We start from the raw sequence: 13,687 nt of genomic DNA, 5'->3' as shown, positions 1-13,687 counted from the left end.
AATAGCTTCACCTATTAAAACCAACGAGAAATGTTTTTCTTTTTTTCCCCTTTTTTATTTTTCCTCTGTAAGTTTGCAGTTTTCAGTGGAGAAAAAAGTAGCAATGCTCACTATTTTAGTCTTATACGCAAAGCAGGACTTTAAACTCTATTTGAGGGGTGACCCCTTTTCAGAAATTAGAGGCACTGAATTTATTGCCAGCCACTCGTAGCTGTCCATCTGCTGATTCTCTCCACATGGAGGGAGCAGCTGTCATTTCAAAAATGCTACAGTAGATAATAAGAGTGGGTACGTTTCATCTTCAAATGCTTAAAACAAATCTCTGGGAAGGATAGCAGCAGTATCTCTGACTGCATGAATCTCTGATATTATTAACACAAAATGCCAAATGGATTTGGAGATTGGAAGCAAATGGATTTGCTTTAAAAGGAAAAGCACTCAAGTTACGTGTAGTACATATTGTGATAATCTGCAATTGCATAGATCTAGGAACTGCTGTAGCAATAGGCATTCACAGAGATACTCTCCAAATCATAGCCACGCAGAGAGCCCTGAATACAAATACAAACATATGGGCTTCCAAATCCACACAACGTATGGGTACAAAGGGAATGCATCACTGTCTCCAACCCTGCAGAACAAAATTTACCCGAAACTAAGGGCTTCCCTCAGTCTCACAGGGGCTGGATTTTTCCAAATCCATGTAATTGGATGATCTTAGGTGCTATCCACCAGCCAGCCCCCTCTGTACTCTTTAACAGCCCAAAGTCCAGTTAGCAATTTACATTGTTATTCCCTCATATTTTTTTTTTCTTAGATGAATTCTTTTCTTTTTAGTCTCATTGCTTCCACCTTTAAGTCTGCTCAGGTGAACTGGTAATTGAAACTGACCACAGCCTCTTGTTTAGGGCTCCTAGCCAAGATTATCCCTCCCAATCAACCTGCATAGAGCTCCTTCATTATTCTTCATAATGAAAAAAAATTAGGATGAGGTGAGGAACCAATGAACATAGTCTAAGTGTTGCTCTGCATCCCTGATCATTATAGATAGGGATGAAGATGTAAATTCAGATAGAGATGGGGATGTGCACATGGATATAAGTATGGACATGACATAGATAGAGACATGGGTAAAGATAGGGTTATATAGGTATTTCCCCATGGAGATATCATTTCGCTTGATCCTCAGTATAATTCGGGGAAGCAAGGTTACATATATCTATATATTTTTTTGCCTATGGGAATGTTGACTCTCAAAGAGAATCCCAAATCCCATATCTGGTGACAGGGCTGAGAGATGGGAGTGGGTCTTCTTAACCCAAACCCAGTGCTTATTCTGATTGCAGCACAAACTTCACTTTTTTCTATTTTTGGAATTTGTAATCCAGAAGGATAATTTTGCTATGTGGTGACCTAAGAACTTTTACCCATGTAGACATTGTCCCTGCACTTGGTCTCCACGGATCACATGGAAGGAGAGAGTTGACATGGAATTGATGGCTAGTGGACACAGATTGCCTGCATTTTCATTTGTACAAATGGAAATGCTTTTAAGGGGTCTTGACTGATTTTATCACGTTTGATATTACCAAGAAAAGAAAAAGTCCCCAGTGTTGATGAGAAATCAGGTCAAGGCAAGGAGAGACACAGAACAGTTAGTGTCCCGAGGCTCAGGGATGTTGTGCCTGCAAGTACCTTGATTTGAGAAAAGAAATTCATTTAAACACAGCAAATACGCTCAGGAGCAAGTCGGGGGTGCCTGCTTCTTTCCGTTGCTATCATTATTAAAGATCTCCTTTATATTTTACCTCCATCCCTGGTTGCCAGGCAGAACAGATAAACCCTATTTCTAGATGTCATTGCTATTAAAAAGAGGAAGGGAGAAAAAAAAATATAGCAAGAAAAGAACAAAAAAGTCAGAGAAGAAGATGAAAAAACCTACCATTTCTCAAGTCAAAATATTTTAATGGTGAGATCAGGATAAATGATTAATCTAAAGATTTTTGGTTTCCAGTGAGCTGTAAGAGGAGGCTGACAAGCAGCAGGAAACTAATATTTAAAGATAATTTCAGAAACACGAAGATGAGAAAGTGGTGAAAGAAGGAGGCTGAACCTTTTTTCTTCCACCTCCAAGATTTATTGAAAATAGTGATTTAAAAAAAAACACAGAAAACGTATCTGATTCTATATTTAAATGCTAGTGCATTTTTATTCATTCCAAATTATTTACTGAATACCGATTTTGACAGTTACTCTATTAGGGTTTTGATGGTAACAAAGCACTATTCCTGCCCCCAGGAGGCTCACAGTCCAAGGAAAGAGATGTAAAAATAGCTAAATAACAGTAAAACCCCACCCAAAATGGTTTTATGAGAATTAAGGGGACCTCTGGAAGCTCTTGCAACAAATAGGAGCAGAATGGAATGGCCTGGGGATCAGGAAAATTTCCCTGAAAGTTGCATAATTGGAAAGGGATGTAGCTGTGGGGAGTCCTGGCAAAGGGACAGCAGACAGGGTTGCTCAGAGGGATCCGTGATCTGTTTGAGGGAGCTGGAGTATGGAAGGACAAGGGTCACAGGAAATGTGGGCTGGGCATGGGGGAAGGTTGATGGGGATGCTGGGCATCTCTCTTGTTAGCTGTCTTGAGTAAATAGCATCGTAGCGGGCCTCCTGGGGGCCTCCCCTGAGTGTGGGCTGGCTGCACTTGGTCATCTTTGAGTGTCTCTTTTTTGGATTACCTGACAGCTCAGCATCTCAGCTTCCCCCTGACAGCTCAGCATCTCGGCTTCCCCCTGAATTGCAGGCTGCACTATCATAACCAGCTGCGTCAACTTTGTAAAGTAACTTGATAGTTTCCAATGTGAACATCTCCATTTCCCTAATGAGGGGATGGATGACTCTCAGCTCATTTCTAGTGCCAGTATTCCATGATGATGTCTTTGAAAAAGATACTCTGGCTCTCTGGGTAAATGTCAAGTGTTCTGTGTCATCTGTATGGATATGGAGGAAGCCCTGTGATAGGAGAAAGAGCCTATGCTTTCTCAGAGGCAAACAGACCTGGATATAAAGCCTAGCTCTTAGTTATGTGATCTTGGGCCATTTATGTAATCATTTTTACACTTCAGTCTCTTCACTGGGATGAATACTATCCACCTGGCAGAGTTATTGGGCCAGCTGGAAATAGTGTATATAACACACCCAGCATGACAGTTTGAGCTCAACTTAATTATTTGTAGAATTGAAGGTCCCAGAGCCCAGAGAAATTTATCAAATTCCTTCTCTGTGGATGTGTATAATGGGGAACTATATTTCCCAAATTTCGTCTTAAAACTATGATAACCCAATATCAAGTCAAATATGGCTTCCAGTTCTTTTTGGGGCTGAGAATAATCAACCCTTCGCGAGCTTAAATGACAGATCTGCAGCTTTCTGGACATCTGCAATTGACGCCAATTGGGCAGAAGTCAGAGGGACATTGGATTCATTAGTTTGTTTGTCTTGTTGAGCTTTATTTTCTCAAGTTATTTTCTTCTCGACGAGTATTTATTTGCTCCTTGTTTGTTCCTGCAGCCACAGATGCTCACTGAAAGGGGAGGATTTAAACCGACAATGGCTCTCTCCCAGTGCTCATCTTCAGCCAACGATCTACCATGCCAAAGGACTCCTGTACTACCTGAGCAGTGTGGGCCGAAGTCCCAGGGTGAGTCACTTCCTTCTGTCTCTACACTCTTCTCTGGTTCCTCCCATCTTTCACGAGGCAGCTTACTTTCTGTCAAGGAAAGAAACCCAGATACAAGACAAAGACCTATGTGTGACAGGCTTTAATGGGGCATGTATTCATTTCCTAGGGCTGCCATAACAAAGCACCACAGACTGAGTAGCTTAAAACAATAGAAACACATTCTCTCACTTTTCTAGAAACTAGACATCTAAGATCAAGGTGTCAGCAAGACATGATGTCTTCCAAAGGCTCTAGGAAAAACCCTCCATTGCCTGTTCTTCTGCTGATTACTGGGAGTCCCAAGTATCCCTTGGCTTGTGGCAGCCAATCCCAGCTCTCTGCCTCTATCTTCACATGGCCATCCTCTGTGTGTGTGTGTGTCTGTGTGTACAGATTTCCCTCTTCTCCTAAAGACAGTAGTTATTGGATTAGGGTGACCTAATTAGGGCCCACCATAATGAGTATGGCCTCGTCTTAACTTGATTTCCTCCTCAAAGACCTGCCTCCAAATAAAGTCACATTCACAGGAACTGACGATTAGAGCTTCGACATATTTTTTTATTTTTTGGAGGGGGGAGACACAATTTAATCCATAATAGGGGAAAACCATTGATTCAAAGCTGTGCAAAAAATTGGCTTTTATCCCATTTTCTACATCTTTATTTTTCTGGTTTTTAAGTTATTGGTCAAAAAGAATATGTATATATCTGTTAAGTAGTGATTGGAAGAAATGCTTTAGATGTTCATATTCATGTTCAAGTAGTACTTACTCAATTCCAGAGTTGATTCTGGCACCGTTCCAGGTACTTTTATGTGTAGGCTTTAGCAACTGTACAATTGAGGGAAAACAGATGACAGACAGTCCGGCCCCCGACTTACTGATGGTTCCACTTACGATTTTTTTACTTTACTATGGTGTGAAGGTGATTCATGTTCAGTAGGAAGCATACTTCAAATTTTGAATTTCGATCTTTTCCCAGAGACACGTGGTTCAATCCTCTGTTGTGATGCTGGGCAGTGGCTTCTTGCAACAAGCCATAGCTCCCAGCCAGCCAAATGACCAGGAAGATAAACAACCCATACACGTACCACCATTCTGTACCCATATAGCCGTTCTGTTTTTCAATTTCATTATAGTATTCAATAAATTATGTGAGATATTCAGCACTTTATTATAAAATAGGTCTTGTGTTAGATGATTTCACCCAACTGTACACTAATGTAAGTGTTCTGAGCACGGGTAGGGTAGGTGAGGCTAAGCTCTGATGTTTGGTAGGTTAGGTGTATTAAATACATTTTCAATGTGTGATATTTTCAATTTGTGATGGATTTAACAGGATATAATCAATTGATGAAGGTCTGTATTTGAAACCCGAGGCCTAAGATCAGGATAAGGAGGGAAGTAATGGTAGCCAAGTTAACCGTATAAAAACGATCATTTATTGACTACAAACTGTGAACATACTCTCTGCAAAAGAATGGAGGGGCATATGTCCAAATTTAGAGTGCTTGCCTAACCTAAGGAACTTAAAATAGTGTGGAGAAGCCCACAGATGGGCCAATCACCTCTACCCTTAACCACTGTTTGAACATATATTATGTGATTATAACAGTGGCACATTCAGTGAATATCTATTGAAATATTAGATGAATATCTAGTATAGAATCTTATTACAATCTCAAAAAGATTAAAGGGTTGAGTGATTTCCCTGAGGTCATCGGGAAGTATATGGCAGAGTTGGCATTCAGTTCTGACCTGTTTTCCACCCTGCAACCGAATCTATCTTTATCACTTACTCTTTGAGAGAGGATATTGGGTCCCCAAGACTATCCTCTGGTTCACTGATTCCCTAGAAGGACAAACAACTCAGAATAGCTGTCGTGCTCATAATTATAGTTTACTATAGTGAAGGGATACAGATTAAAATCAGCAAAGGTAAAGGGCACATAGGGCAGAATCCAGGAGGGACAGGTATAGGTTTCCGGGTGTCTGCTCCCAGTGGAGTTGTATGGACAGTGCTTAATTCAGCAGTGATGTGTGATAACATGGAGAGTATTGCCAACCAGGGAAGCTCAGCTGACCTTTGATGTCTAGGGTTTTTACTGGGGCTCAGTGATAGTTATGGTGCCCCACATGGCTGATCTTAGTTACTCAGTCTCCCCATTAGAGGTCAAACAGACACTTAACAGCCCAAGCCCTCCACCATAGATCACAGGAGCCAATCAAGAGCCAGACCTTTCTTTGGAATGTGCAGGGTTTGAGTCAATACTTTACTGCAAAGAGAACAAAGAATGTCCTTTTTCCTTAAGAATCCTTATTCTACACTGGTCAAGTGTGCAATATTTTCGTGCTAATCCCCACTACCCCCATCTAAGAAGACGCTGTAATCTATGCTGTCTACCCTCTAGAAGCAAGTTCATGGCCTGTATAGCAGAGCACCAATCTTATGGTCAAAGCCTGGAAAGAATGTGTTCTCTGAGAAAAGAAGCCTTAGCCTCTGTGAGAAGAGAGACAGGGAAAGAGGTCCTTACCTGATACACATTTAAATATACACACATTCAACCCATAACAAACAGGATTCCTCTCTACTCTGACAACCTCTAATTGAAAAGCAGAACATTTATTTTAAAGCATGACAGGTGAATGCCTTGTTTAAAAAAATATAAATAAACATTAATTAACTGTAAACATGACAGCTACAGACTTGTTTCCTGCTGGGAGCATCTGAGAGGTGGGTGAGAAACAGCTGAGTACTAAATGCTATTCACAGTGTTACAAAACTCTCTAATGGGCTCAACATCACCTTTTAGTTCCCTGTGAGGCTGTATTTAACCAGCCGCCTGCTGACAGCAGAAGCAATGCCACTCATTCTGTACCCAGGCCTGTCCTGGATGCCGAAGCTTTCCATGCTACGTGGTTACAGATGAACTGTAACTCTGTCCAACCTCTAGCTCTTAGGAAAATATTTACTGAAGTATCAGGAAGCTACTTTCTGGTGGCTAGGAGATGTAACCTGTTCCAGATGGTAGTCAGGCATTTGCCTATTGGTGAGTGGAATAATAGGAACTCCCAGAACCAATGAGAATGTGATAGTGAGAGAAATCAGTATCCTGATACTGCTGGGGGTTGCTAAAGACCAGACAGATCATTGAGTTTGTAGGCAATATGGCAATATTTACATACTGTTTCATCCCTCCAGCCATTCATCTACTCATCCACTTGTCCATCCACCCATCCAACTATCCATACACCCATTCACCCATCCATCCACCCTTCCAGCCATTCATCCACCCATCCATCTGGGCAGTCATCCATGTGTCCATTCTTCTACACCAAGTGTGTATAATCACTGGAAAGGAAAAAGAGGGTCCTTTTTTGGGGGGGTTCTATAGTTCACTTTGTTAGAAAGTGGAGTCAGGTCTGCAAAGAAACAAGGAGTATAAGATGGTAAAAACTGCAACAAAAGTTCGTATGAGTTTTTATAGGAACACAAATAAGTGGTTGAGTCATCTTCCCTCAAGGTTATGGAAAAACTGGAGAGGAGAGTTGCCACTTGAGCTGCATTTGAAGGATTAATGAGAGTTTTGCTTGCTTTTTATTACAGTAACGTAGAGAAAAATAATATTCTTTCCTCAGAGGGTCTATAGGCCTGCCTGTGATCTCTTAGATCTTCTGCCTTGTGAAACTGGTATTCAGGCAAGTTTTCTGTAGTTGGGGTGATTGCAAGGGGCAAAGGAAGGGAAGCTTCTTATTAACTGCTGTCATAGACTCATTTGATATGACATTGACATTACAGTCTCTTTCCCATTTTCTTGAACCCTGATTTTCTATCTCTAATTTATGAGAGGGTCAGGAAATCTGTTCCAGATGTTGGATCCAAAACCCAGAAACATAGTCAATATTGGTATCCTCCTACATCGGAATACTATTCCGCAAAAAACAAGCAATAAAAAACCCAGCTGTAATGAACTACTGATATATGTAATAACGGATGAATTTCAGAAGCATGTTGAGTAACCTAGGCTAGACACTAGAGAGTACAAACTCTATATTTCAACTTATGTAAAGTTCAAGATCAAGGAATCAGAATGGTGGTTGTCTCTAGAAAGGGATTCAATAATAGGGGCCAGGGGGGAACTTTTGAGGTTAGTAGAAATGTTCTATATCTCGATTTAAAGAGTCACTTACACCCAAACTCATTGACTAAAAACTCATTCGAGGTCTGTACATGTCACTATAGGTACATATTTACCTAAATACAGGAAATTAAAGATAAATCAAAGCATGGTCACAGGGCTTTGAAATACAACTAGGAGACAAAGGGACCTGCCCAAAATGAGATGGACCAGCATACGGGCATGCAATTCAAGCCAAGGCAGAAGGCAGAGTAGTAAGGCTGTAGAAGAAAGATCTATTTATGAGTCAGAAAGGTCCAGCCAGAGAAAAGGCATGTAAGCAGAGAAGCCCAGAGAACAGACAGGCTCCACCATTATCAGCTAGTAGGAGGCACTGAATCTGTTCCTTTTTGGGGAGCTCCCCGCAAGGGCCAGGAGGTGTGGGCATGGCTAAGGGGAGTGGAGGAAAGCTCTCAGGCTCCTGCAGGCTCCCAGGAAGCTAGGCCAACAGGCTCTTCTAGGCTGCTGTGTTGTAGCTGGCCTGGCCCCTGTGCCCCTGCGAAGAATCTGGGCTTTGGAATTAGGAGAGGTATCGATTCTTATCCTCTTGGCTCTCACTATAGGAGTGCGTGCTGGTAAAGGATTTCAGTGCTCTTTGAAGAGCTCATTGATTTCCATTTACAAATGATACAAACTAGGCTGCCTTCTGCCAAGGGACAGGGTGGGCATATTTTGGTTTTATCTTTCTCTGGGGCCCAGTGGAACAGAATTTTTAGCTACTTAAATGATTTTCCTGGTCTTATTCTGTCCCTCCGGCATATGTTTTTAGTTAATCAGCTTCTTTTAAGAGACACAAAAGGAGAGAGCAAAAAGGGATGGCATGTCTCTTCCTAAAACCTTGTCCCCAAGGCCTCAAGATACACTGTACACGCTATTTATCTCCACTTTATGCCTCAGAAGTGGCAGAAGGACAAGTGTTATTTTTGCTCATTTTCATTGATTCATGCTAAGGTACTGCATCTAGAATTCTCCTTTTTCCATGTGTAAGGATATGGCAAGAAAAAAAAAAAATCCTGCTTCCATAGTTGGGGGGTGGGGACAGAATGTTCTTGGAGGTCCTGGGTGAAAAAAATTTAAATTTGATTCCATATTCTTTTATTTAAAATTGTTCCTACTCTATCAGAATACAGATTAAACAGTGCTTCTCTAAATACCAGAAACCATGTTTTATAGGTATTTTTATAGACACAAGTACTCCACACTTAAGTGAATTGCTGAAGTTTCTTGAATAAATGTATGTTGAAAAGCAGAGAATTTTTCCTCTTTCTCTCTTGCTAGTATCTCTAATGTATCTTTTGTATCACAGGGGTAGAAATCTGGGGTTTTCTACATGCCACAGGGAGGGCCAGTCAGATTTTTCCAAGAAGTTTGAGCCAATTCCCTATTTTTCTTTCTTTCTTTCTTTTTTTTTTTTTGTGAGGCAGAACAAAGCTAGGAGGTGGAGTGGAGGGGAAAGTAGGAGGGTAGTTGTCTAAATCAGTGTGGTGGTGCCTCTGCCCAGAGCTGGTGGAATGGGGAGGAGGCAAGCAATGTGTGGAGCAGGACCAGGGCTCATTTTGCCATAAGACTGTTGTCTATGATGGAGGGCCACAGGTAAAAACAGGCATCAGATGAAGACACAGGGGACTGTGCTTCATCTGTTCAATACATATGTTCGAGGAGGACTGGTTGGTGAGTGGAGCAAGACAGCATTGATCATGGCCAATGGCATTGGACATAGACCTCAAAGTTCTAGTCCCAGAAAGTGGGGGTTGCCAGCCGTAAAGCACAGTCCCACCTCCGGGGCCAAGACAACCGATAGTCCATGAAGATAGTAATGCAAATCAGGAAACTGAGGCAAGCCTTCTTACATGGAGTAGGTAAGCATGGTGGTGGGTCAGCATTTACACCCCACCCTCTGGGTTTATCTAGACAATCTGGACATCTGCCATGGGTCAAAAAGATTAGTCTAGGCTCCAGCTTTAGGGGAAGATGGGGGCCCCAGTAACCCATCTACCCCGATTAGGAGTGGTGCACAAAATGAGTAGATTAATGCTTCTACCTTGAGAGCCTCGGTACCTGTAACTGAGTGAGACAGACGGCTGGGGCCTCACCCAGGCTGACAGATCACTGGGACTGTGTCCAAACGTGGCACCTAGGCTGGTGCTTCTCTCCCCCCCACCTCTAAAAGTGGGGAAAAGGAACAGTTTTAACTCCCGAGGAACCTGCCGAGAACTCACTGCATGAATGCCCTCTCAGGGTATTCAGCTCACTGCTCACAGAGGGCCAGCCAGCCAGAGACGGGAGTAAAAATTAGCCAAGGTGAGAGCTCAGGGTAAGCCTGGTAGCTCCATCTGAATTCTGCTAATTGACAGTCTTGTTATACTGCTCTTCATCACTGGCACATCCAGTGATTTAAAATATTTTATTATGGAAAATCTTTGGAGCCAGACTGATCAGAGTCTGAGGTAAAACATTGCTTTTTAATGGGTGGCCACGGGCAAGCATTTAACCTCCTTTAACTTAGCAGAAGTAGAACCTCATCTGAAAATTTGGATGACATCCTCCTTGCAGGGTTTTGATACTGAGTGTGGATGTGTGTAAAATCTTAGCAGTGTGACTGGCACCTACCAGGCAGTCTAGTAAATATAACGATACTAAACTATCGTTACTTACCACAAGAGTGCTATGTCCAAAACAGAGCTACATGTTAGACTGTACATTTCGTGTTAATTTTCATGGGCACGTTCAGTGTAATTAAACTATCTTGGAAAGAAGGACATTATAATATATAACACTGGGATGTCAGAAAACCTCCTCCAGCATTTTATAACATGTAAGAAAGGGTCCCACTCTGGGCAGTCATCGCCGGTTAGCTATTGAAGCTTCTGCTGAGTTTAATGTGAAATAATCACCCTTCGCTAGCCATTGGAGGGGGCCTGACTGATTTGTAAGTAAAGGCTGCTTTTTCTAAGGCCATGTTGGAACTTTAGCCCATAATAGCCCAATTTTAGTAAAAGTGTCTCCCTTCAGGAAAGGGAATGGAACGTAAAATCTCCTCTCAGGTAGTTGTAGGAATAAATTCTGCCCAGGACCCCTGTGGTTCACCTCAGCCATGACTGGATGTTGCTATCACTCAGATGAAACACTAAGGAGAGAGCATGATTGTCAGTAAAAGGTCTGGAAAATTTGGTCTTGCAGACGAGGCTCTTGGAGGACAATTGAATATGCTACCAATATCATTTCCCTCACAGAGATGTTTGTTCTACTCAAGAGCTTGGGCTGAATGCTGCCTGCAAAATATTGTGTGCAAGTTGGAATCTCCAGGGCTTTAGTGAGCCTTGCTTGGTTTAATTGGAAGCATTGCTGTTCTGGGTTTCCATCACATACCCCAGAATGGGCCTTCTCACGGTTCAGCCTCACCTTCATTTTCCTGTGGCAGTGGCATAAATAATACAGAGGTCTCACTGCTGGGAAGCAGGAACAAGACTCAGATGGCAGGAATAGAAAACACAGCAGCTTAAAGCTGACAGAGCAGAGCAGTAAACACAATCAGGAGTAGGTGAGCTGTGGGGAGCAGGGGAATGGCTCGGGGGGTTGAGTTTGAGATGGGGGTTAACCTCTTGCATAAAGGGCCCAATTAGCTTATGGAGGAACAGGAATGGGACCAAGGAATGGAGGCTAAAGGTGGGGAAGGCATGTGAGGAGCATAGTAATGTGGCCCTGAACGATCTCTTTGTTGAGCAAGAAATGATGGAACTCATGTTTGCATGAATTAAATTAACCTTGCAATTTAGCTCAGACAAGAATTCATTGGCAAAGGTACTAGGGAGATGCAGAAGAGCCTGATTTCAAAATCGTAATCCAATCAACACCATATACTTTGCTGTTGGAGAAAGCGAGACACAGGGGAGTCAGTTTAACCCAGAGCAAGCAAGTTCAAAACTAACCACTCCAGCTCAAACGAAACACAACTTAATGAAATGAAACCTCCAAATCTTCATCTCTCCCTATATTCCTTGCCTTTGGGGAAAAGCACAATCATAATGCCTGTTCACTTAATCCAGAAATCTAGGGAGTATTCTTAACCTCTTTTCCTCACTTGGCCCCTAGATCCATTTTGTCTCCTCCTGTAGATTTTACTTCCGCTCTCACCCAACGCCCTTTCTCTCCATACTTAAGCTTCCTTAAGCTCCATACTTCCGCTGCATTAGCTAGGTCCTTGTCATCCCTTGGGGCCTGGTGTCCGTCCCTCCAGTCCACTCTTTGCACTCCTGTCCTGGTGACCTGACCATGCTGCTCCTCCTTACGCAAACACTTTAATGGCTCCTTTACCACCTTCAAGATAAATGTCCAAACATCCCAGAGTGGTGTGCAAGGGTATCACTCATCTGCCTGGTGCCCACTTGCAGACCCGAAGGTCCATTCTCCTTTCCTTTCACTCTGCAGTCTTATTCTGAATGCTTGCAGTTCCTCAGATCCATGGTGCTTTCTTCCTCATTCCATTGGCTTGGATAGCTCTCACTCAGTAGGACTCAACTTGGGAACCCCCCACCTTGAGAATCCTAGGACTGCTCCATCGCACACCCTCAAGGGTACCATTCATTTGGAATGCCGTGTGAACGATGCCCCCTGGACTCTTGCACGTACCCCCTTATTTGGGTTCCCAGAGACCCTGTACTTACCTCTACTTCCATCCTCCTCTCACTGCAATATGATTTCCTGTTTACTCATGGGATCATCCCAACAAAACAGCTTCTGGAGGACGCAGTACAGAAATTTAAAAAGTGTTTTGAAACATGGATTCTGGGTTAGAACATTCTGGGGTTCAAATATTTACTCACATACTTAATAGCAGTGCAAACTTGGGTGTGCCTGGACAAGACAAGTTACTTATTTGATCTGAAATTCAGTTTTCTCTGCTGCAAAATGGGGATAATAGTAACACCTGCTTCATCATGAGATAATCTGAATTAAGTTTTTAGCCTATTATCTGAAGCATCATAAGTCTTTAATAAAGTAACTATTGTTTTATTAAGGGCAGTGCCATATTATATTAAAATTTTAATTTCTCCTGCCACAAAGCGGGCATCCAGTAAATATTTGCTGAATCAGTCGATGAATAAGCAAGATAGGACCATAGGTTAGCCTGTGGACATTAGAGTGCCATCACTGGGCACACTTCCTACCCACCTGACACAGAATTTTACTGAAAGGAAGCATAAACGTTACATCTTCCCATAGGAAAGAAAAAGCTCCCTCAACAGAAATAACTTGATAACTTGTCTTGTAATTGCCCCCTATAATTTAGAGGAATACATGTTTCTTATAATTAACAAGCATTTCTTTTTAGGGATGTCATTTGAGCAAAAAGCAGGACAATGTTGGCACCTCCTCTGTTTTGAATCTCCAGAAGCCACTAGAAGTCCCAGGGCTAAGCAGTGCTCATTCCCACAGGTGAATAGGTCTATGCTCTTATCATTTACCTCAGCTTCCAGAGTTTGTAAGGATCAGAAAAAAAGAAAACTCTTTTCTTCAGTTGAATTCAGCATTTAAGGAGTGCCTGTCACCACAAAGGCAAAGCTTCTGGCTTTATTGAGAAATCTGTTGCTAAGACACAGCTTTAATTTGTTTGCACACTTTTCATAAGAATGGTGGGTGTTTAATTCACAGAGAGACACTGAGGTGTAAGAGATAAAGGTTGGTGGCAAATTCATGATGGTAGAGGATTAAACCTTCCAACAGTTTTATTGGTTCCTTTAGGCTAGAGACTTCCAAAGCTCGGGCTTAGGTCCAAGGTATCAGCATCAC

General features: G+C 42.3%; 1 protein-coding gene across 1 annotated transcript in view; it reads left to right on the top strand.

The window, feature by feature from the left end:
- The window catches only part of AGBL1 (ATP/GTP binding protein like 1), a 582,976-nt gene that overhangs the window by 453,164 nt on the left and 116,125 nt on the right, over positions 1–13,687 (top strand). The window contains exon 19 of the mRNA XM_032391919.1: positions 3,571–3,700. Coding sequence (XP_032247810.1) covers positions 3,571–3,700 — 130 coding nt within the window. The remainder of the gene's footprint in view (positions 1–3,570; positions 3,701–13,687) is intronic.

Source organism: Phoca vitulina, unplaced genomic scaffold, assembly GCF_004348235.1.
Source record: "Phoca vitulina isolate PV1807 unplaced genomic scaffold, GSC_HSeal_1.0 scaffold65, whole genome shotgun sequence".
NCBI classification, from domain to species: Eukaryota; Metazoa; Chordata; class Mammalia; order Carnivora; family Phocidae; genus Phoca; species Phoca vitulina.
This window is presented reverse-complemented; position numbering and strand designations above follow the sequence as displayed.